This window comes from Gymnodraco acuticeps, unplaced genomic scaffold (assembly GCF_902827175.1).
Source record: "Gymnodraco acuticeps unplaced genomic scaffold, fGymAcu1.1, whole genome shotgun sequence".
In the NCBI taxonomy this organism is placed as follows: domain Eukaryota; kingdom Metazoa; phylum Chordata; class Actinopteri; order Perciformes; family Bathydraconidae; genus Gymnodraco; species Gymnodraco acuticeps.
The window spans coordinates 553,481-575,565 of record NW_022991628.1 but is presented as its reverse complement, the minus strand read 5'-3'; the positions used below and the strand labels follow the sequence as shown (position 1 = coordinate 575,565).

General features: G+C 41.4%; 1 protein-coding gene across 1 annotated transcript in view; it reads left to right on the top strand.

Moving 5' to 3' along the window:
- si:ch73-287m6.1 (RIMS-binding protein 2) overlaps positions 1–22,085 on the top strand; it is a 60,986-nt gene that overhangs the window by 10,115 nt on the left and 28,786 nt on the right. Inside the window, 1 exon segment of the mRNA XM_034198131.1 lies at positions 20,899–20,988. Coding sequence (XP_034054022.1) covers positions 20,899–20,988 — 90 coding nt within the window.

Below are 22,085 nucleotides of genomic sequence, written 5' to 3'. Positions count from 1 at the left end.
AATATGAATCTAATATGATTGTCATCGGTCTAAATTAGATTTCAAATGATTAACTGTGTATGTAATGAAGATCATAGTGTGGGTTAAATCCATTTTCATAACCACTAACTTATTTAAATGCGGCAACTGGGCTTATTCATCAGAATTTCGTATGACTTGACTTGACTTGCTTGACTCTCACCACAGTGACTTGGGACTTGCTTGATACTTGTAGGTCAAGACTTGAGACTTGCTCATGACTTGCACATGTAGGACTTACTCCCACCTCTGGGGGAATGTGGGGTTGGGCCACGGCCATTGCCGCTCGAAAGCGCTGGAGACGCTGTAGTACATATGCCAGGCCTGTAAGTGGCGCTGTAGTCTGCCACAAAAGCAGCGAAGAAGACTTCTCACAGAATCAGCCCTTGCAAAAACAGGGCTGGAAAAGAGCAAATAGAGCGAAATGAGTCATGGCTAAAATGCATGATCTGTTTGGTATTTTGAAAAAAAAACTTCACAGACATGTTTTATATAGGTATGGCCCTACAATATATTATTCAAATATAGCATGATAGGTCCACTTTAACTTATCATTTAGCACCACTATAGGTTAACAATATTATTTTGCAGCACTCTGCAAAAGAACAAGAACAGGTCGTTTTTGTAATCTCCACCCAGCTGCCCACATATTTTACATCACATTGAGCAACTGGGAGGGGACTCCTGAAAGAAATCCCAACATGAAGAACTGCCATCATGAAATGGAACTTGTGAGACAAAGCCACAGCAATGCAAAGATGGAGACAAAAAGGCCTTACTACCGATTACCCCTGTGCACACTGCACCAAAGTATGTGGTTTGCCATCTTAAGACACACAACTTAAACGACCCATCCTCAATAGTCACACTTGCCTCGAATAACAGACATTTAAATAAAAAAATAAAAATGATATTCAGATAAGGTAAAAAAACAGTTTTTAAATAGTGGGACTTCCAATAAAAAGTTACACGACAGAACACAAATAATGTTAACCCATTTAATTTTGACTACTGCAGTGCAACAAATATACATTTGAATGCCCCTACATGGAATAGAAAATAACGTATGCATATGCTATATATATATATATATATACTTGACATATACTCAATGTATGAGGACATGTACCTTGTTATATTGAATTTAAAATAAATGAAGGGACTGAGGACAACTTTAAAGCACCAAATTACAGTAAAATACACTTTCATCATTTTTACTTTTCAACATTTTACGTTTCTATGATCTGTCATCAAACCATTTGAACAGTGACTTGCCTAAAGCTAAACTAAACTAAAGCTTTAATTTATTTATGAATACCATCAACATCATTGTTTAATGTGTGTATGTTAGTAAATCAATAAAGACCCTGTTCAATTAGTGTCATGGGCTAAGACGGGCTGCAGAGAAGAGGAGGGAGGGTCTGTCCGGCAGCAGCCAGCAGGCTGTCATTTCAGTCAATTTGGCAGACAAGCAGGAAGTATCCAGACTGTGGCTGTACAGGGAAGCTTTCCAAAAAAATCATCCCTATTCGTATCCCAGACTCCAAGATGTCTGTTTCCGGTTGCCAGCGATACCTCTCCTCCCAACAGTAGCTCGTGATGTAGCTGATGGTTGTTGCAGTGGAGCTGGCTGATTAATTCAACAGAGGATTTCTGCAGATCGCTGCACACGCGTACAGCTCGCAAGAGAAAGAGAGAGAGGAGGGGGAAATTGAGCAAAGGATAGCGTAAGAGAAAAGGAGAAAATGATGGAGGAAGGGTGTTAAGGAGGAGGCTCTTCGGGGGTGGGGAGGATAGGATAGAGAGAGTATGTGGAGAGGGGGCGGAGGAAAGAGGAAGAGAGAGAGAGCGAGGGAGAGACACGCAGGCCCCGGAGCTGCTACTGATGCTGCTGATGCTGCTGCAGCCGTTTGACAATTCCCCACCCAGAGAGAGCAGGGAAGAAGGGAGGAGATCAGAGCAAGAAGGAGTAAGCGACACCTCAGTCAAGATGCTCCTGTGCTAGCCAACACGCACGGTAATTACCAATCCTTTATCACCACTGTGCTTCCTCTTTACAGCCGCTGTATTTCTCCGCATCATTGACTCGGTTGAGTTTGTGTTTGATTTAGCTTTGTTGAGTCCTATATATAGTGCACAGGGTTAGCATAGCCAAGCAGCTGGGGAAAAGCTGTCTGTGCAGCTGCTGCAGGAGGAGACAGACATCCACACAGAGGTGGGAAGCAGAGAAGGATTTGTACATTTTGTGTCTTCCGGGACATAATGAGGATAAGGCGACCTCCGGATCTCTGTTTCTTGACTGTAGCAGGGCCACCTGTTTGGAGATGTGTGGGTGTGTGCCGTGTGTGTCGAAGGGTGGGGGTGGGGTTATGGCAAATGGGTCTAATGAGGCGTTTGTAGCTTGGAAAGGTTAGTATGTGCATGTGAAAATGTGTGTGCACATGGATTATTGAGTAAGGTGTAAGAATGCACTGCCTTTTGACTGCTGTCAAAAGATGAATGCAATCTTAATGCAGTACGCGGGCACATGCTAGCGGTATATGTTAAACAGTGTATGTAGACACATGTTCACATAGGCGCTTAGACACACTGGGAGAGAGACAAATGTGTGGTGCTTTGTCAAACAAATTGATTTGGTGTGTGTGCTTTGACGTGGTCGGCCCCTGTAACCTGAGCTTTTCCTGGTTCCTGCCTGCTCAGGGGTTGCCAGGTGTTGGTGATGAATATTAACCCACTCATGGCTGATTGACACTCTAGACATTTAACATCATGAGGCAGTTGCCATATATTTTTGTGTTTATGTGCATGGCAAGCTGGTCTATTCTATAAACTTATTTGCTGTATATTACGTTGCTAAAAGTCATGCAGTACATTACAACCACACTTGAATTCTTACCTTGTAGGATGTAGTTTGTGTTTGCGAACACAAACTACATCCTGTATCCCGTTATGACAGAGGACAGAAATGGCATTGATTTGAAGCCATGACAATATGGTGTGAACTGTAAGCAATCAACAACCATCGTACTGAGGTAAGAAGTGTGTCTAATATTTTTGGATTCTTCCATCATGTTGCTGCCCATTAAGTACCTGTTGTCTTTTTGTTGTCTCCTCGCTTAAAACAAAAATGTTGCTTCTGTAGAACATACAACTTCCTATGTGTTTTGTTGGAACAAGGTGTGTGAAGCAGGTGCCTGGAGCAAGCTTGCTTTACTACTGATATCAATAACCATTTATATTGGTGAAAAGTTTGAAAAGACATAGATGGCAAGTAAAACACTGGGCAAAGTTTGGTGGCAGTTCAGTATAAAACACTTCACTGAAGTTTCTTATGTCATCCTTTCATGATGGTAAAGTCCTAAGTTTCAAGCAAGTTTTGAGAATTTGTTTCCTCATATAGTAGAATGTAAGTTGGTTTTATCAGGTCAAAGTAGTTGAAACGGGAGATAAATGGTCAGAGAAATGAGAAACTACTTCCTCTGTTGCATTGGGTCGTGTTAAAACAAGTGTGTGTGTGAAGGTTGGAATATACAGAGTGTATATGCTTATGTTTGAGTGAATGGATGGATGTCTGGATGGGTGAGACCAAAGGGGAAATATGGAGGAGAGACATAATTGGTGCTTAGTATCTTATGCATCATCTTGCTTTGTCAGTGCGGTGTTACTTTCCGTCTGTGATCTAATTTCTCTCCTTTTCCTGGTTTTACCAAAGGTACACATAGTGTATTAGGATTTATAAGGAGCATTTTACACACTCCCCTAATCGTGCTCCTCTTGCTCAATCCTCCCATTTCTTCTTCTTCTTCCACTTTTTCCTCTCCATGCGGCAGACTGGTTGCAGTGCCAGCTGTTGTTCAGTTGGATGCCAGAGGGCGAGAAGGAGAGAGGGGAGGAAAAAAAGATAGAAATGAAACTTGTGTTTTCAGTCTCATGGCTGATTTCCTTGCAGCTCTCCTGAGATTATCAGTGAGTCTGGCAGTCAAAAGACTCCCTCCTTGACTAATCAAAAATGTTTCTTGAGACATGCATGCACTGCAATAATCCCCGTACAGAAGCAGCCTTTCTGGGTGTGGCAGCACATAATAAACACATATGGACACATGCACTAACTTATGGAGAAAAGACGGTTACAGATCAGCATACTTACCATGTGCGTTACACACAGACAATGGCACGTTTACTCTTTACTCTCTATTACATGCCTCTATACACACTCCCCCACATTCACTGTATTATTAACAGAGTGTATCCACGCATGCACTGTACTCTACTACACATCCACCTCGTATGGAGTGGATTCCAAAATGTGACTTGATTTGTACAGTCCTTATTGGTCAGTGTGCACACTTGCTGTGCATCTTTGGAGTACTGACTGTTCATTCATCCTGCAGGTTTAAATAGCACATTGCAGGACCTGTATTCTGGCTTGCATTTAGATAATTCAAAGGGCATCAGATATGCTGCATGCGATACTTCATTGCTACTTTTTTTTTTTTTATCATCCTGACACTCCATACCTGAAAGAGAACAGTTTCTATAGCAACCCCCTCATCCCCTCCCCTCACACCCCACCCCTGTTGTGTGCCTGTGTGTGTGTGATTCTGTGTCTGTGTGCGCACGCAACATGTGTAGTCCCCAATGCGAGCGCATATGAGTGAGTGCTGTATTGATTGCTAGCATGCATGCCATAAGTGTTGATGTCATTTAGCCAGCGGGGAAGCAGAGAGGGAAACAATAAAGGAACATTTCCTCCGCACATTTCCTGGGAGCTTTTCAAGATACACAGAAGTTATATTAGAGAAAAGACACAGAACACTGCAGAGGGGAAACGCAAAAAGAGGAGGGTGGGGCACAGAAGGAAGGTGGAACAGAGGAAGTGTCGGTAGTAAATGGATGTCTGATTAAGGTCTAGATTAAAATACCGTTTAATATAACATATTTCAACAGATTGTTCATATTTTAGCACTTTCTTACCTGGTTGATTTGTTGTCATATTTATCTAATGTATAACAGATGTTTTCCAAGGCTTAACCACATGTATTTCTTCTTTTGCATCGTCATCACTTAACCATTGAGTATCAATTAAGGACAAGTGTCCTCTGGATGACATTACCAAAATCTATCGATTAGATTTATGATTCGAAAATGATAAAAGTAGGGTAGACTGTGTGGAGATTATCCGACTGAACAAAACGTGATCCGTCTCTTAAATGTGTGTCAACCACAGACCTTATTTCCAGCTATTTTCCAAAATCCTATGCGGAAATTGCATTGCTTTTTTGTCGAAGGAACCCATGCGCAGCTTACTTCCGGGTTTTAAGACGCGTCTCTGTGGCACTCTATATGACCCTGAACCAAGTTGTCCAATGTTAATAGTTTCGGGACGTGTAGGATAATAAAGCAGACCAATGTGCACTTAAAAAATGCACAATTTTAGTGTTTGGTTTTGTACCGCTACATACTTTCCGCATGGCACTGCCAGGCGAGGTGAGCCCTTTAGCAAAGGAGCATGCCTAAAAAAAGGACTTTAATTCTGCAGCACTTATTGTCTCCCACTGTCTCCTGTACCTTTTTTTTTAGGACGTCTTTTCTTCTTCCTTTTCAACTCTTTTCTGTCAAAATCACGGTGGACTGAACACCAAGGGCAACTAGATGGAGGGAGACAGGAGGGAGACAGGAGGGAGGTCAGGGGAGAGTACACAATGTCACACAGACCAGCCTGTTCGGATACAGATGACATGACAGGACCTGTGCTCCTGTAACTGTCACCTATCGCTCTGCGCCACTGAGTCCTGCTCACTTGAGACCTCAAACTCGGTCACATGCTTCCTGTTACAGGAGCCATTGTAGAATTCAAACCACTAAGTCCTGACCAGAAATTCAAGTAGAAAAGTAAAGGACAATCACTTTTGTTTTTTATACAGTCAAACCTTTTAAGTGTCTGGATGATGAGTTTCAGTTTTGGCCTCCGTAAATGAGTTTTTTAAATCCCAAAGTCTCATTGTCCAATTTTTGTTGTTGAAACCAAAGTCGCTAAAAGATTATCTCATGGAGCTTTGCATGTTTTGTTCAAAGGCTAGCGATATAGTCATGGCAGCAGATTCATCGCTTTTGTACATGTTGCACGGCAGCTGCATTGCTGCTCTGCTCACAGGAGGAACCATTTCATAGCTTGTGCAATGTATGTGGAACAAATGGTTGTCAAATACGTAAAGCTAGCCGTGGTTTATTTATGTAAACCTTTTCAAATCAAATGTTATTAATCGCTTTGAGTGCAAAAAGTAAAACGGGAAGGAAAAAAGTAATAACAGCAACGGAAGAGCAATATATCTGTTGTATAGGAGTGACGAATACTCATGATCTAATTAAAGGAACAGTACAGTAGCCATTGGTTTTCTGACCTGAGTCAATTAAGAAATGTGCTCAGGGACTTGAATGTGTAGTACCTGATAGATATTAACTAAAATATTATAATGAATTCTAAAATCTACTTGCAGTCATGACATCAAACGAGACCAATACTTACATAACCCACTGCAAGGGTTTTGTCTTTGTTAGAGGACGGTGTTCAGCAAGAATCTGCTGATTAGAATAAAATACAAGTTTTATGCTGTTACCACTGCATTCACCATTTAGTTCCCCCTTTTGTTTGGATGAGATATCCATACAAAATATGCTATTTAATGTATTTGAATAAATATAGATCTTGAATGTAAACCCTCATAGAAAGCAGTGGTGAGGAAATCTCTGCTGAGGCTCTGTCAGTGAATTCCTAGCATACTGTACATTTGAGCAACTGTGCAATGGGGTCAGATGTAAATTATTTAGTAGCTTGTGCAGTGTGTTTTGCTGCAGATTGGGGTCACGTGAATGTGTATTTGTGGGAATTGTGCGAATGTGTATGCACATATAGAATCATGTGGGGAATGTGTGTGCGTCCCTGACCCGGGTGGCGTTCGTGTGTGTGAGTCTTTTTATGGATTTGCTTGTGCTTGAGTGTTTATATACAGGCATGCGTGTGTGTGTGTGTGTGTGTGTGTGTGTGCACTTGTATTCTGAGCATTAAGTTCCATCCAAGCATTATGTGAGCATGCAGGTCCATCGAAGCACATGTAATCCCGAACCAGCTCTTGGGCTCCTCATTAGCATTGCTCTGATCTTCCTACAAACTTATTTTCCAGCCCTCTGATATTCTCTGTGTGGCCTGAGGGAACAATAGGTCCTGTTCACATCAAATGTGTTATGTCATCAATGTGACTGGAAGCTTTGCTGCCCACGTCATGGGAGCCCTGCTTCACTCTCCCTGCCTGCTCCCTCAGTATGTACATACAGCGCACACACACACTCTTCAATTTGCACATTCACATGCCCTAATATTCCCCGTGGGGCATGTGTATTCTCCGGAGAGGCCAGTGTGTCCCCCCCGAGGGCCCTCTTCATAAAGTACAGCTGGAGCACCTCTACATATCAGTCAAAGTGAATATGCTCACATGGGCTCTGTTTTCCTCCCTGGCCTTGTTAGGAGCACTTTCAGATTGGATTTACATCCAGATAGGAGAGATTGCAGTTGTTCTGGCAACAAATGTAGCTTCAATTTTAAATGATGTCCCCTGAAAGTTGATAATCATGAAAGTACAATATCTGGATGTCATTGAAATGGCGATCTTAGATAATAATGCAAATTGCAATTGCTAAGAAAACTTGAAAATATAGCTACTTTCCCGCGATGTGGGACTACATCTTGACTTTATTTGACATACCTATTATGTTAACATGCATCCCTGACCACCTATGTAGACACACAAGCAAACACTCTATAAACTCTATATATATATATATATAAACACATACACAGGCAGGAACATTACAGAACCCAGGCAGCGCTCGCATGAGTAACAGGAGAAGAGACAGAGGAGGTTGAAGAGTGAGGTGAATGAGGATGTGTGTTACGTGGAGGAGAAGTTAATCTCTCCTGGCGGTAGCGCCGGCCTCTCCCTGCCTCTCCTCGGTCTTCTCTCCTCCATAAAACTCTGGTTTGTCTCCTGCTCTGTGAGAGGCTGGCAGTGCAGTTCACACACACACACACACACACACACACACACACACACACACACACACACACACACACACACACACACACTGCAGGATGTAGAGAAACCAGGGCGCTTCACTACTACATATCACAGAATTTGTGCACAGTCTTTGAACACATCGTTCTTAGCAAACATTGAGTGTGTGGTTTCCCTTAGCACAGGAGACTGTACCAACTGATTGCTGAGTTTTGAAGAAGATCCTGACTGTGCCAAACAATTCTGCTGCCACATTGACCTGACATTCAATCTTTTGGACTGGAGATATTGTTCAAATTAAACGTCTTTGACTGCGTAGGCTGGGTTTCCATTCAGTCTCTAGTTTATCCAATTTCATTTAATCTGTCTGAGTCACATATTTTATATTCGGATATTTCTTAAGACCTCTATTTACATATCCATCGGGGTTTCCTAACATTTTTTTAAAGGTGTCATTTGTCGTGAGAACTTGCAGTTTTAACTTAATAGTGTGTATGTGTGTTTTTATGCGAGTACTTCTTGCCACATGAATAATTTTAAGAGATTTTGAATCTTTAGGATTCAGATGGGGAGTCTGGAACATTGTGGATGCACAAGAGCTTAAGGCGGGTGTATGCCTGGAGATGCTAGTTATGCAACTCATTCATGCTTGCATGCACACAAACACTCACACACTCCAACTCACGCTTCACTATATCGATGTTACTCACTGCCATCTGGGTCCACAGTTTATACTTATTCGACATTGCCTTCTAGGTTTGGTGGGTGTGACATATATGTGTGTGTGTGTGTGTGTGTTTCTCACTCACACACAAAAGCAAGATTAGCCGCACATTTATGTTTTATGAATGAGGCACCTGTGGAGACGCGTTATATTCATAGGTTGAGAGGAACACATAGGGGAATATTTTTGATGAATAATCTATTGGTGACATTATAGTAACACTCACTGTGAACTGCCCTTCATTAAAAGCACAAAGAAAGAAAAGCGATACAAACAGTTGCAGTCTAAATCTGGCCCACCTGAACACTACATGTCTTAAAGGTGAAAGGGAATGGCTGTTTGGGAATGTTCTGTGCCGCTCTTGTAAAGTAGCTGCCCAGGTGTCATGCACTTGTTGTAAACCAGAGGTAATGCACAGTCTTAACAGCATTATAACAATTGATCTCAAAATGCTCTTGAGACTTGAACATGTGCCAAAGAAGCTGATGTTTGGCAGAACATTAAGTGGGAGAGAAGTCACACATTCTCTTATGAAAAGGCAAACACCTAGTGAGCCCTTCAGAGGACACACTCTGCTACACATCACCTTTCTGCTGCAGTGAAGACCTGGCTAGAGCTACTCAACACATCTCTAAAATGGATCTCATTTTCATAACCACTACCTTAAGTGGGGATGTACAATGTTCAACTACCTTAGAGGCAACCTTGAAAGCGTGTCCTCATTTGGATACAATCTGTTAACTGATTTTCAATCTACATGTTCATACTGGTGCTTTTATATGTTGTACAGTAGTCCATCAGTAACATTTTCATACTTCTCAAACTTCAAACCTTTTTCTTGAAACTGTCTTGATATGATAGATAGATGATAGATGTTGTCCCCCTCCAGCCAGTTATTGCTTTCTTTTCATTTCAGTTTGGCATGGGGGTTGAATTATTCTTTAGGTAGGTGATCCATCATCGTGAAAATAAACTTGTGCTACTCCAGCAATAAGGTACTACAATTGCAGTCATTTTGAAAATGTTCCTTGAGTCAGCTTTTGTAAAAGGCAAAGCTCAAAACTTCATTACATCATAAAAATATAACGAAACGATGCCCCATTGTCACCAAAATCAATATGTGTGTCCCTCTAACTAGATATTTTGTGAATATTTTAAATAGTTTACATCTGTTTTTCATGAGTCAGGTCTTCTTTGCAACCTTTGCTTGGCTTTTGCTATGCTTTTCGGAAATGAGCACAACCAAATGTTGATTGAAACAAACGTGAAACTGGTAGCAAGGCTGTAACCCATATTTCAAATGAGTTGTTAGATCCTATAAAGGCTTTAAATAGGTTAACATGTATAAATGATACTCCTACAGCGTTTGATATGCAGTGCTTTAATGTGATACAATACGCAAAATAAAAGGTGTGGCATTGCGCAGTAAGGAAGATTCTACATACAGGTTTTTCCGGCATTTGTCACCATCTTCCCTCCTTTTAAAAAATGCTGAGGAGCTGTCCATGGTCCTGATTGCTCCTGACCAGCTGATGTTGCCACAGCCATAAGTGGTTGGACAACATTGATGACTGACTCCATTTGCTCATTGTCTTTCCACAGAAGTGCATACCAATCTCTCACACAGAAACACACACATACTCACGGGTGTGTCTATGCACATAAACATTACCTGTAGTCCTACTAAACCACTCTGCACACATTTTAGTAGTTAGCCGTGAAATATGTTACCCGTTTGATATATCAGAGTATTTCTAATATTCGGATACTTTAGCACGCAGCCTACTCTGTTCTTAATATAACTTACAAAGAAAATCGAGAGGAGATTATGCTTATCTGTGGGTTGAGTGAGGTCTAATAAGATCTCTTCTCCAAACTTACCTTCAAAATGGAAGTGCTGTTGGAAGGAAACACTTTATTATAAAGTATAATCAAATGCAGCAAACCTCAGAATGCAGCATATATATTTCCATATATTTGACATGAAGGTCATATCTTCACTTGTTACATTGGATGGACACATGGCACACCTCTGCTTGTCTTTGACTCCACGTGCTCCCACTAAAGACAGCAGATTTCGTTGGTGTCTTTCCACCCACAGTTAAGTGGAACAAAGTGTTTCGCTGTGACATCTGATTAATGACAATCCCGCTGGGAGTTGAGAGAAAGCAGGAGCAATCCTCTACCCACCAAAAAAATTAGGATCAGCAGAAGCGAATGTAGAAATCTCCTAATGCACCAATTATTTCTTCCTTTATCTATCCTGCGTTATCACCGCATACGCTACCGGCTTACTCAATTACTCTTCTGCAATAAATAACATTGCGAATGTGATCCATATATTTCTAAATTAAGATAATCCAACATGTAATTTTCTGTTGGTTTACATAAGGCAAGATTTAAACGTTGCAATTAATTCCCATTTAATGTTCGTTTGATTATTAAGTGGCACATCTATAATTCCAAATAATTAATACTTCCTTAAATACGCATAAATCCTTCAAGATTTGTTGTCATGATTTAAAGCCTTAAGTGCTTAAACGGCTATGACGACTGAAGTAAATAAAGTCCTTTTAATGAAGAAGGGACTATCTTAAAAGGATTTCATATACAGCCCAATTGTTATCATGAATACATGTCAGGTGATCAGGTGGGTCAATTATATTCAATCGTTTTCAATTACTGTCTGTACAATTCTTTAATATCAGGTAATGAGTACCCAGTGGGAAATACCTGAACATTTGATATAAAATGACATCTGTCTGCAAAGATCAAAGTAACTTCCTGTTCTGGTTTGGACCGGATCAAACAGTTCATTTTATATAAAACATTACGCTGCAGATTTGTTTTTTTACAGTGATGCAGTGACGCATGATATTACAATAACCAGAAGCACTGCCTAAATCTAATATGTTGTAATTGTGTTATGTATGATACAGCTCGACCTCTTTTATCTACAACATGGCCGGGGCAAAACATTGATTGAAGATTATCTGAACTGCAGCGATGCTCCACCCAACATGTATTTCTCTTGTATCAAACACTCGGGTTAGTGTAAAAACGTTAGAGGGTCTATAAAAGCCTTTTTTTCCACAGTTGTGATGGATTCACAGCAGCCGTGATAATCTGATGAGCAGGTTCTGGTGTTGCTGCTCTTCTCTTCTCCAGGAGAACTGCTCTGCTTTGTCAGCTGATCTGAGCAAATCCTTGTTTGTTTAGGCATCTCATCGAGTGCCTCGCGTTATTTGCCTAGGTTTGCTCTCTAAGGCAACTTGATCAATGAGCTGATACAGTAAGCCCACCCTGCATACCTTTTTTTTATCTTGATAATCAAACATGCTCTATTTATAAAATAGAAATATGTTTGAAGCGCCAGCTACAGTACGAGACATTATGTAGGAATCGGAGGAAATACACTGAACAAAAATATAAACGCAACACTTTTGTTTTTGCTCCCATTTCTCATGAGATGAACTCAAAGATCTAAAACATTTTCTATATACACAAAATAACCATTTCTCTCAAATATTGTTCACAAATCTGTGATAGTGAGCACTTCTCCTTTGCCGAGATAATCCATCCCACCTCACAGGCGTGGCATATCAAGATGCTGATTAGACAGCATGATTATTGCACAGGTGTGCCTTAGGCTGGCCACAATAAAAGGCCACTCTGAAACGTGCATTTTTGCTTTATTGGGGGGGTCTGGGGGGGTCCGAAAACCAGTCAGTATCTGGTGTGAGGGGTAGGGTTAGGGTAATGTTATGAATTGAGTGGCCTGTGTTCGTCGTCCATAACATACGCCTGCCCATACCATAACCCCACCACCACCATGGGCCACTCGATTCACAACATTACCCTAACCCTAACCCTCACACCAGCTACTGACTGGTTTTCGGACCCCCCCAATAAAGCAAAACTGCACGTTTCAGAGTGGCCTTTTATTGTGGCCAGCCTAAGGTGTACCGATACTTGAAAGGTACCGCGATACCCTGCCGTTAAAAACGTTACGATTCCTCCGTTTCATTAGTATCGGTACTTTAAGAATGACGGGGAAAAGTACTCCGGTGAGAAAGCAGCGCTGTTTTAATAAGAGCCGTGTGTGTTCAGCGCTCTGCTCCGTGCCTGCAGTCCCTCCCCTCTCAAGCACGCTCTAAGTGCCTCCCCTCTCTCTTGCACGCGCTAGCTGCCAGAGCATGTGAGAAAACAAAAAGCATGGCTGCAAGTGGGAGTGCAACTGCCGCTGTGCCTCGGCTTGTTGACAAAAAAGACTCCAGAAGCGAAATTTGGAAGTATTTGAGCTATATCTCTGACAGTGAGGGCAAGCCTACGGACACCACGAGGCCTATCTGTAAGAAATGTTTTAATTGTATTTAATACGAATTATTGTCATTTATTTTATTTATTGTTCTCATTGTTTAAACGTTTGTGTTATGGTTCTGGTGTGAAATAAAGCACAATAATTACATTTAAGACCTTTTTTTAAGAAAAGTATCGAAAAAGAATCGGAATCGCAATTCTTGACTTGGTATCGGTATCGAAACCAAAATGTTGGTATCGTGACAACACTAGTTGAGACTGAGGTATGGGATCGGCTTGATGCACAGTATATTCTGGACTTCAGCGAGAGGCCACAGTGAGTGGAGCAGATTTAAGATCAGCAGCTAAATGAGTGGGTTTGGGGATTGAATGATAAGCATGGGGGGGACGGAAGGGAAAGTGCACGTGTGTGTGTTTGTGTGTGCAGGGGGGAGACAGAGATAGATGGAGAGAAAAGGCAGATGAGGGAGGAAGAAAGAAGTTGTCAGTGAATTAGTCATTAGTGGTGTTGAGGTCTCTTCTGCAAGCCTGTCCATTTCTTTTCTGCATGCACATATGGATCTCAACACACACACACACACACACACACACACACACACACACACACACACACATTGAAGGTTACAATTGGCACAGAAATGTGTGTGCATGTCCCCTTTGCAGTATAGCAGTGTTTACAAAATGTTACGACGTGTTAGGCAGAGCTGTGAATGTGTGATTCACTGGAAGTGGGAGGAAGTGGAGATGCAGACATCATTCCCGAGGCCCTTAAAAAGAAACCTTTAAAAGGTCATTCTTTATTTCTTTTGTTATCATGCAGCCACAACCAAACCCTCTACTCCCTTTTCACTCAACCTTCAAGTTATCTTTACCTTCCTTTTGAACGCAGCTGCACTTCCTTATGGCAAGGCAAGACACGTTTTATTTATATAGCACCTTTCAACACAAGGCAATTCAAAGTGCTTTACAAAAAATGAAAGACATTAAGCAAATGGCATTACATTAAGGACATGACGTCTCCTCCACTAGCTGCTCCGATCTGCTTTAGGACACAGGTACTGACCTGACGAGCTGTGATTGCATCCTGTCCTTTCTACATCCAGTACATGGTCAAACGATACTGTCCAGCATGTGCACTTTGCTCTGCATCTGCAAATCAGACGCTACTCCCTCACTGCCATTTAGACCCAGGTAACCCTCAACAAAAAAGCGCTTGTCTGATTCCTTGGCTCAAAACTGAGAAATGAGCTAGAGCTACCCATCGTTATCAGGACAGCAGAAAGTCTACAGATCTTCCACTGAAAACTGTTTCAAATGCACGCATAATCTCACTTCTGTCTGTAGCATTTAAAAGGTTTGGCTTAGTCTCTGCAGTAGCACTAACAATAGTTTGGCTAAAGCTAATGCAGTATTCTTGCTTTTCTTTCTCTATTGTGTCTTCAGGGTTAAGTTACTTTGGATAAAAAACTTCAGCTTAATGACATGTAATGTAATGTCAGCTACAACGCCATGTCCTGGGATGTCAGCGCAGAGGACCACTAGAGCTGCCACCTCATGACGTGCCGTGTCCCCGTAATGACCAGCGAAAGGCAGGAGAACAGAATCCTGTGTGGATGCTACTGTAGCTAGGTGTGGTTTAGTGCACTAGCTGCTCTGTGGTCTGCAGTGATGTGATGCGGCGGCAGCGTTACACAATAAGAGCAGCCAGTGAACTCACTCGCCAGTCTCTGTGTCTTCCCGTCCTTGTCTGTTCTCTATCTGTGTCTCCGTGTGATTGTGTCTACCTCCGACAGCTCTACAAGCACACAAAGAGATGGATGAACCAGGCTGGCCCCTCACGTTGTCTGTTTCTCTCTCCTCTCCTCTCAGCTCGGGTTTATTGAGTTCACTCGATTTGCACTGATACATTTGATCATAAACCTCTGAGCCGCACTTCTCCTGTGCAGACGCTGACATACAATGCTTGAACTCCCCTTCTGCTCGAGTATATGATTAGACCCTCCAGAAAAACGCGGGCAAAAATCCTTGATTATGTGGGCTAAAATCCTTGATTATGCGATCAAACATGCAGGGTTTTATGTGATTTTATGCGGTGAAATTGCGGGAAGTTGCGAAATATGCGGAAAAAATAAATATTGTGCTGTCTTATTTATTTATTCTCTCTCACACACAACCTGCCACTAACGTTAAACCCCTTTACTATTCAATTAAACACATTCAATGTTTATTTATTGTAAAAGCAATTGGGCTATTTTAATCACACTCGCACACACACACACACACACACACACACACACACACTTCTCCGCCTCATTCTGTTTCATTTACTTGTTCGTTATCTGACCAGCTTCAATCTTGTAGGCTTCTCACCTCGTTTCTTGTAGCCCTCGAAAGGGTTTTGGACAGGGGCTGCCCCCCCCCCCACTGTAGAGCCTTGCCCCCCCAGCTGCCCCCCTAATTTGTGTTTCCCTAAAACTGTACTAAAACAAACCTACACTATTTACACAAGCTTCTCAAGCAACAAAACAAGCATTACATTAGTTAAAAGTGAATCATTTTAAACTATGATTTTAGGCCCGTTAAAAACGCAGCTACGGCCCTGCATTAAACTGTGGAGCGGCGTTCACACAGACCGCGGCTCACATCGCTGCAGAGAGGGAGTGAGCTGTCCCAGCACCTATGGATCAGCTTCCCCTGGGAGCATTTCCCTTTCCACTAGTTTTGTTTTTACTAAGGACGAGTGCTTGAAACTAAATATTAATAAAACGCTGCCATTTGAATCGATAGCGTTTAACAGACGGGCGCTGTTTGGGGCGTTACGTTACAAAATACTACGCAGACAGCATTAGCTGGGAGATCGATCACTTTGTTAAACTACGCGGTAGCCTCCTATTAAATCCACGTAAACTACACATCACAGCCAGATCAATGAAACCAGGATACATCCTTTACCGTAAAAACTGGATCCAAACACAGCTGCCTGTGTGCGCTTGATCAATACTTTCTGATGTTATATTTATGATATGCTACATATTAGCTAGGCTACATGGCCCTAACGTGTAAAGTTATACAAGCATTTGTACCAGTGCTTTTCACAAGTAGACTCTTGCAGGCCAGAGTATAGGAGTGATTCAACAACAGCAAAAATACATATGAGAAGTGATCAGGACGAACAGAAAGAGGAAAAGGAAAAGAGAGATGAAGAGACCAAGAGGGTCAGAGCAGGAGGAAGAGGAGGAGATTAAGAGACCAGGAAGGTCAGAGCAGGAGGAAGAGGAGGAGATGAAGACATTAGTGAAGAAGAAGAAATATATGTGAGGAATAAAGATGAAGTATCAGAAAGAGGGCCAGAGGCAGGGATCAGGAGGCAGAGGAAACTCCAGCTGGACCACATGGTATGTTCTTATTCTCCTTATATATTCCATTACAGCAGCACAATCTTAGCAGCTCTTAGTATTGACAAATATTGATTGAAATGTGTTGCTGCACAGGTCACCTGTAGCTCTCTGAAGAGATGGGTGATGTCATTTGTGTACTTAATTATAATTAAGTACTTACAGTATGCAGAATTCTGAGTATTCTCTGAATCGGGTGCCTTTTGGGTCTTTATATCTTTGAAAAATGAAACCAAAATGTTTGGTCATAACATCTGGTAGTGGACTACTTACATGTTCCCACCTCAGGCACAAAATATAAATAATTACTAGGAATTTCCTTGAAAAAATGTAACATGGTTGAAGTTTTTGACAAAAAGTAGCATGAGACCTTGTTTAGCTAAGATATGGCACCACATGGAAGTCAAGGACATTACAACATTGTAATATTTTGCAAAACTATTGTTTATTTTTGTAATAAACAATTATTTACTATTATTAATTCATACAACATAGTTGAAATGTTGAGCTTGTCAATCTTAATCTGAAAATACAAAAACTGAAATATAGGTAAGAGAAGAAACTGACACTTTTGTGATGTAATTCCCTCAATGCAGATCACACATGGACTGATCCATTATTTTAATAGGAGGGTAAATGGTATGGCGTGACGGGGTTGAAACAAACTGAGGGACAATATTACAATTTCATAGATAATTCAAGTATTTTTTCAGAATTGATTTAAATTTTGATCAGTTAAAGTTGACAAGCTGATGATTATATTAGCAGCAACATGTTAGGATAATTGGCCATTTTGATTTGTTTAATATTAAATTAATATGTAATAATGCTTAGTGAGGACATGCAAATATGTCTGTCTAAGACAACCAATTTTTTTTAAAACAAAATATATATTTAATTTTACATTGCTTTAAAATACATTTTGTAGTTTCCTTTCATTTAAAATGGTTGAGGTAAGCTTGGGGGACTCAAAGGGCACCCGATTGTTTGTCTGAACACCTTGTTTCTTTTGTGCATTAAGAACACTTGTGTTAGGGCATGAATTAACAATAAATAGGTTATATACAGTATAAAATACCACATACTGTCCGCCCTCCTATGCCACCCTGGCATGACCTCTTGCCCCCCCCCATGTAAAATGTTCTAGAACCGCCACTGGTTTTGGAGGTTGATGCCTCGGTGAACGTGAGTTGTTTGCTTTCTGCTGCTGCGGACAAGAAAGCCATTTTCGAATGTTTGAATGAATCAAAGTGGGTCGTCACCGTCGATGTTCTCTTATGCTCCAACCATAGACTGTATATATAAATGGACGTAGGGTCCGTGACGTCACCCATAGGATTCTGCAGAGTTGCCGTGAAGCCCTTAGTAGGCGGAGTCGGCCACTAACGGCTCGACGGTGTCGTCAGAGTCTAACTCCCGCCTTCTCCCGCCTTCTCCAAATAAGGGCAAAGAGGCGGGACAGGGCGGGACCTGCTGCCAACGAGCGTGACGTTCGAGTCCTAGCTCAGGCTAAGAAGCTAAGCTAACATGCTCTCAGTATCAATCGAATGTAAAACATGATTGATGAAAGTAGTAAATCGGTCAGATTTGACCCGAAGACAACAGGAGGGTTAATGCCATATTCACTTAGTAACGCATGAACAACTTTTACAAATATTTCTATATAGTCTGTGTTGGTAAATGTCATCTAGGTTGCACATTTCCTGCTGAAATACATGCATACCAAGTCACTGCGTGGCACTTTGGTTTTGATAAAACAGTGTAGTTCCACTATATAAACGTTACATTCATAATCAAACGAGACAATCTGCAAGATAATTAGCTATTTGGTATTATTCTTAATGCTTGTCATTCACACGTTAATAAAATAAAATAAGTACCGATACATAGCAGAATAATTGTGGCGGTGTTCAGCTTAATAAGCCTTGCTCAACATCATTTATTTAGCTAATACTACAGCGGGCTGCAGGCGAACCAAGTCCGCGTTACGATGCATTCCTTGATCTCCAGTTATAACGCCGGACTCCGCCGCTGGCCGAAGCTAACGGAGCCCCAGGGTGCTAGCTACGGCCGCCGGCACGCGCTAGCGAGCTAGCACCCTGCAGCCCCGTTAGCTTCGGCGGCGTGGACTCCGGCGGCCCACCCCTTTTAACATTTGCTCCCGTTTAGCATTATGGGCGTCATAGCCATATAGTATAAAAGTCTTACCCAAGGCTGAATCATAAACTAAACTGTATATATGTATAAAGGGTTACGTCCTTAGCTGGCTAATAAGCTACATAACAGGCTAAGCTAACAAGCACACAAACACCTGCTAACGGGGTTAACATGTATAATATTATCATTTTACTCACCGAAAAAAGCTGAAAGTAGACTTCTTGGAAGATCTGTTAGTACATTCAAGCGCACAGCACGACATTTTAATTATCTGGTATTTGTAACAATATTCCCTAACAGGCACGATCACCACGAACACAGCTAAAGGATCAAGTACAGTAACTACAACTAACTAACGTTGTAGCCTCTATGGTTGTAGCCTAGCAGATTGGACAAGTTGCTGTTAGCTGACAGTGAGGCACGTATCTGTCAATCAAAGTGACCACGCCCTAATGTATGCACAAACTTTAAGACCTAATATAAATATAAAGGGTCGCGTTAGAAAACAATTCACTCACAGATCCATAATCATGAAGGTGGAATCTAACTATATCGATAATAAAATGTATGGAGCCAGGGGTAGAAACATGTTTTTTTCTGCTGTAAAATCGGGCATTTTAACATGGGGGTCTATGGAAATTGCTCCTTTCTGCAGCCATCGCCTATCGGCCAATATATGAACTGCAATGTGTGGCACTTCCGTATTGGCTTCCCGGCTCTACCCCACAGTTTGCCGCTTGGTCAAGTGACTGGAACAAGTTTTAAAAGTTATTACATTGTTTCAGATAATAAATTAAAGGTCCGCAGTAGCTGAGCATGTTCCACTAGCATTGTGGACTATATGAAAATCGCCTGCGATAGTGTCTATTGGATACATTTTGGCCCTTGGACAAATGTAGTTGGTGATCCCTGGTCTATATGATAGTAATCAGGAACATATTGCATGTATGTGTGATGCATCGCAGTGTTTACATCAAGCGTGTAGAGAAAGAACAACACAGCTGTGCTTTATGGAGCTGGAATGTATGTAAGATTGGGTTTTCACCAGTTTATAACGCATATTTATAGGGCAATTAGATTAAATCCTTTCAAGGAGACTATAAATCTAGTTATTTTTATTTAGGGGCAATATTTTCTGATCAATAAGACATGTTGAAACAAACCCTACTTATCCTAAAGCCTTACATTTGATCCTGCTTTTACGTTCTGCAATAATAAAAACTGTGATCATCTCCTGTTGCTTTTTATTCAAACAAAAAGGCCCAACTGCTATTATAAATGACTTATAAACATATTATAGTTCTTATTCTGAGGATCACAATCAGCAATTTGAGCTTAGTGCACTAGCATGAAGTGGTATTATGAGCCAGGATATGACCAGTCGCAGTGAAATCACTCTTGAATGCTCGGAGCTGTGATAGGAGGAGAGCGTTGCCCTAGTTTGAGTCTGGCGTAATTATGTAACGCTTGAGTACCTGCAGCACCAGCGGCATGACAACTTCAGAACCTGGGTCTGGGCAGTGGCGAGTCAGTCAGGAAGTGCACACCTCTTTTCAATCCTTTTTACGTGTTATGAAACTTAATCTCATATTGAGATGCAGGAGACAAAGTGCACTTGTTAGCTTATCATTTAGCATTCAACTGACTCTCCCTTATTCCATCCTTCAAATTCCTCGGGTTGTTACTTTTTCTGAATATTTCTCCCTCAAACCTTTTCCCAATTCCTCTTCCACACCATCCCTCCATCCATCTCTCTCTTGTCTCTCTCTTCCTGTGTGCCCCTCGTCTTTCAGCTCTTCCCCCTCCACTCCTAATGCCACATACCAAATGGAGGGTGACAGTATGCAGCTGTGGGTTTTGTCCTCCAGACAGCGTCTTGGAGAAAAGCTTAGCCACACACACACACACACACACACACACACACACACACACACACACACACACACACACACACACACACACACACACACACACACACACACACACACACACACACACACACACACACACACACACACACACACACACAGGGAGGGATCTGCACTAACCTGGCCCTTTCATCTGTCACTTATATAATAGTTTTAAGATGGAGTTGCAGTGTGTGGCTCGCATACATGATGCAGTCAGACAGGAACGTCTTTGCAATGAGGAAGATAATGTATCGTAATGTAACAACACACTTAACTCTCATCTGTTTCTCTTGTTCCTTCTTCAGAGAGCAAAGCTCCATGCTGCCTTGCAGGAGAAAAATCGTCTGAACCTTGAGCTGATCACACACCACCTGAAGACGTCCAAGTATGACCAGGTATGGCTCTGACACATGTGAAAGCAAGGAAACACACACACTGATGATCAATGGCCATGCTATGATCAATGGTAAAATATATTGTATAAGGCACTACTAATCATAGGGGCTACATACCACATGCACACGTCTTATAAATATCTGTAACATCAGTCATACGTTGCTGGCTGTGATTAATCTCTGTAGATCAATACATCTGCAGCCTGGTTACCATCATTATATGTGTTATCATGTGTTGCCTCTTCACGCCAACGATGTATACATGTGCTATTAATGTCATGTTTTCCGTCTCATACACACACATCATTGCTGCGTTTCTTTTCCCGTAATCGGCCTTCATCCCCACTTCACACATGCATACATAAACACACAGACCCAGACGGTAGGCGATTAGCTTCTCTGCTGCTAATGGTGACTTTCACAATGGGGGCACATATGACACGTGTCCAGGGACTCAGCTCGGAGATTTTGCTCCACCATGCCACACAAGAAGATGCCATCTGTGCACCGCCAAGGTGGGCACAGAGATGAAAAAGCGTGTCGAGTCTCATATGAATGAGAGTGACGGGCTGCAAATAGTGGAAGATGCATAGAGAGAAAATTATGGAATAAAAAAGGGAAGAGAAATAGGAAGGTGGTGATGGCATGTCACATAGTTATCACAGAAACTGATAATACATCTTCCGGAGACAGTTTAGAGTTAAAAGAGAATACAAAAAGTTTGACTCAAAATCATAGTATGTATTGTTAGTCTTATATTGGACTCCATAAAGTGATTCAATGATTTTAAAATTTGAATTTCAGTACCAGCCGCCCTTTACTGAATAATACAGAATATGTATCTAACATATATTGGATTTTATTATATATGGAAGGTATAGGCTAAAATGCTAACTATTGGTTTGATTCCCAGATCACAGTTTTTAAGGTTATATTTGATGTCTTACTATCTGTTCTTAAATTATAGATTGGTTTTTGAGGTTCTTTTTGCTCATAAATTAAGTGTATTATAAATGATTTTTTGAAGCATGTGTTTGAATGTGTAACAATGATAATTTAGCTGCTTGTCCAACGGGACATAGCTTAGATGCTACTTG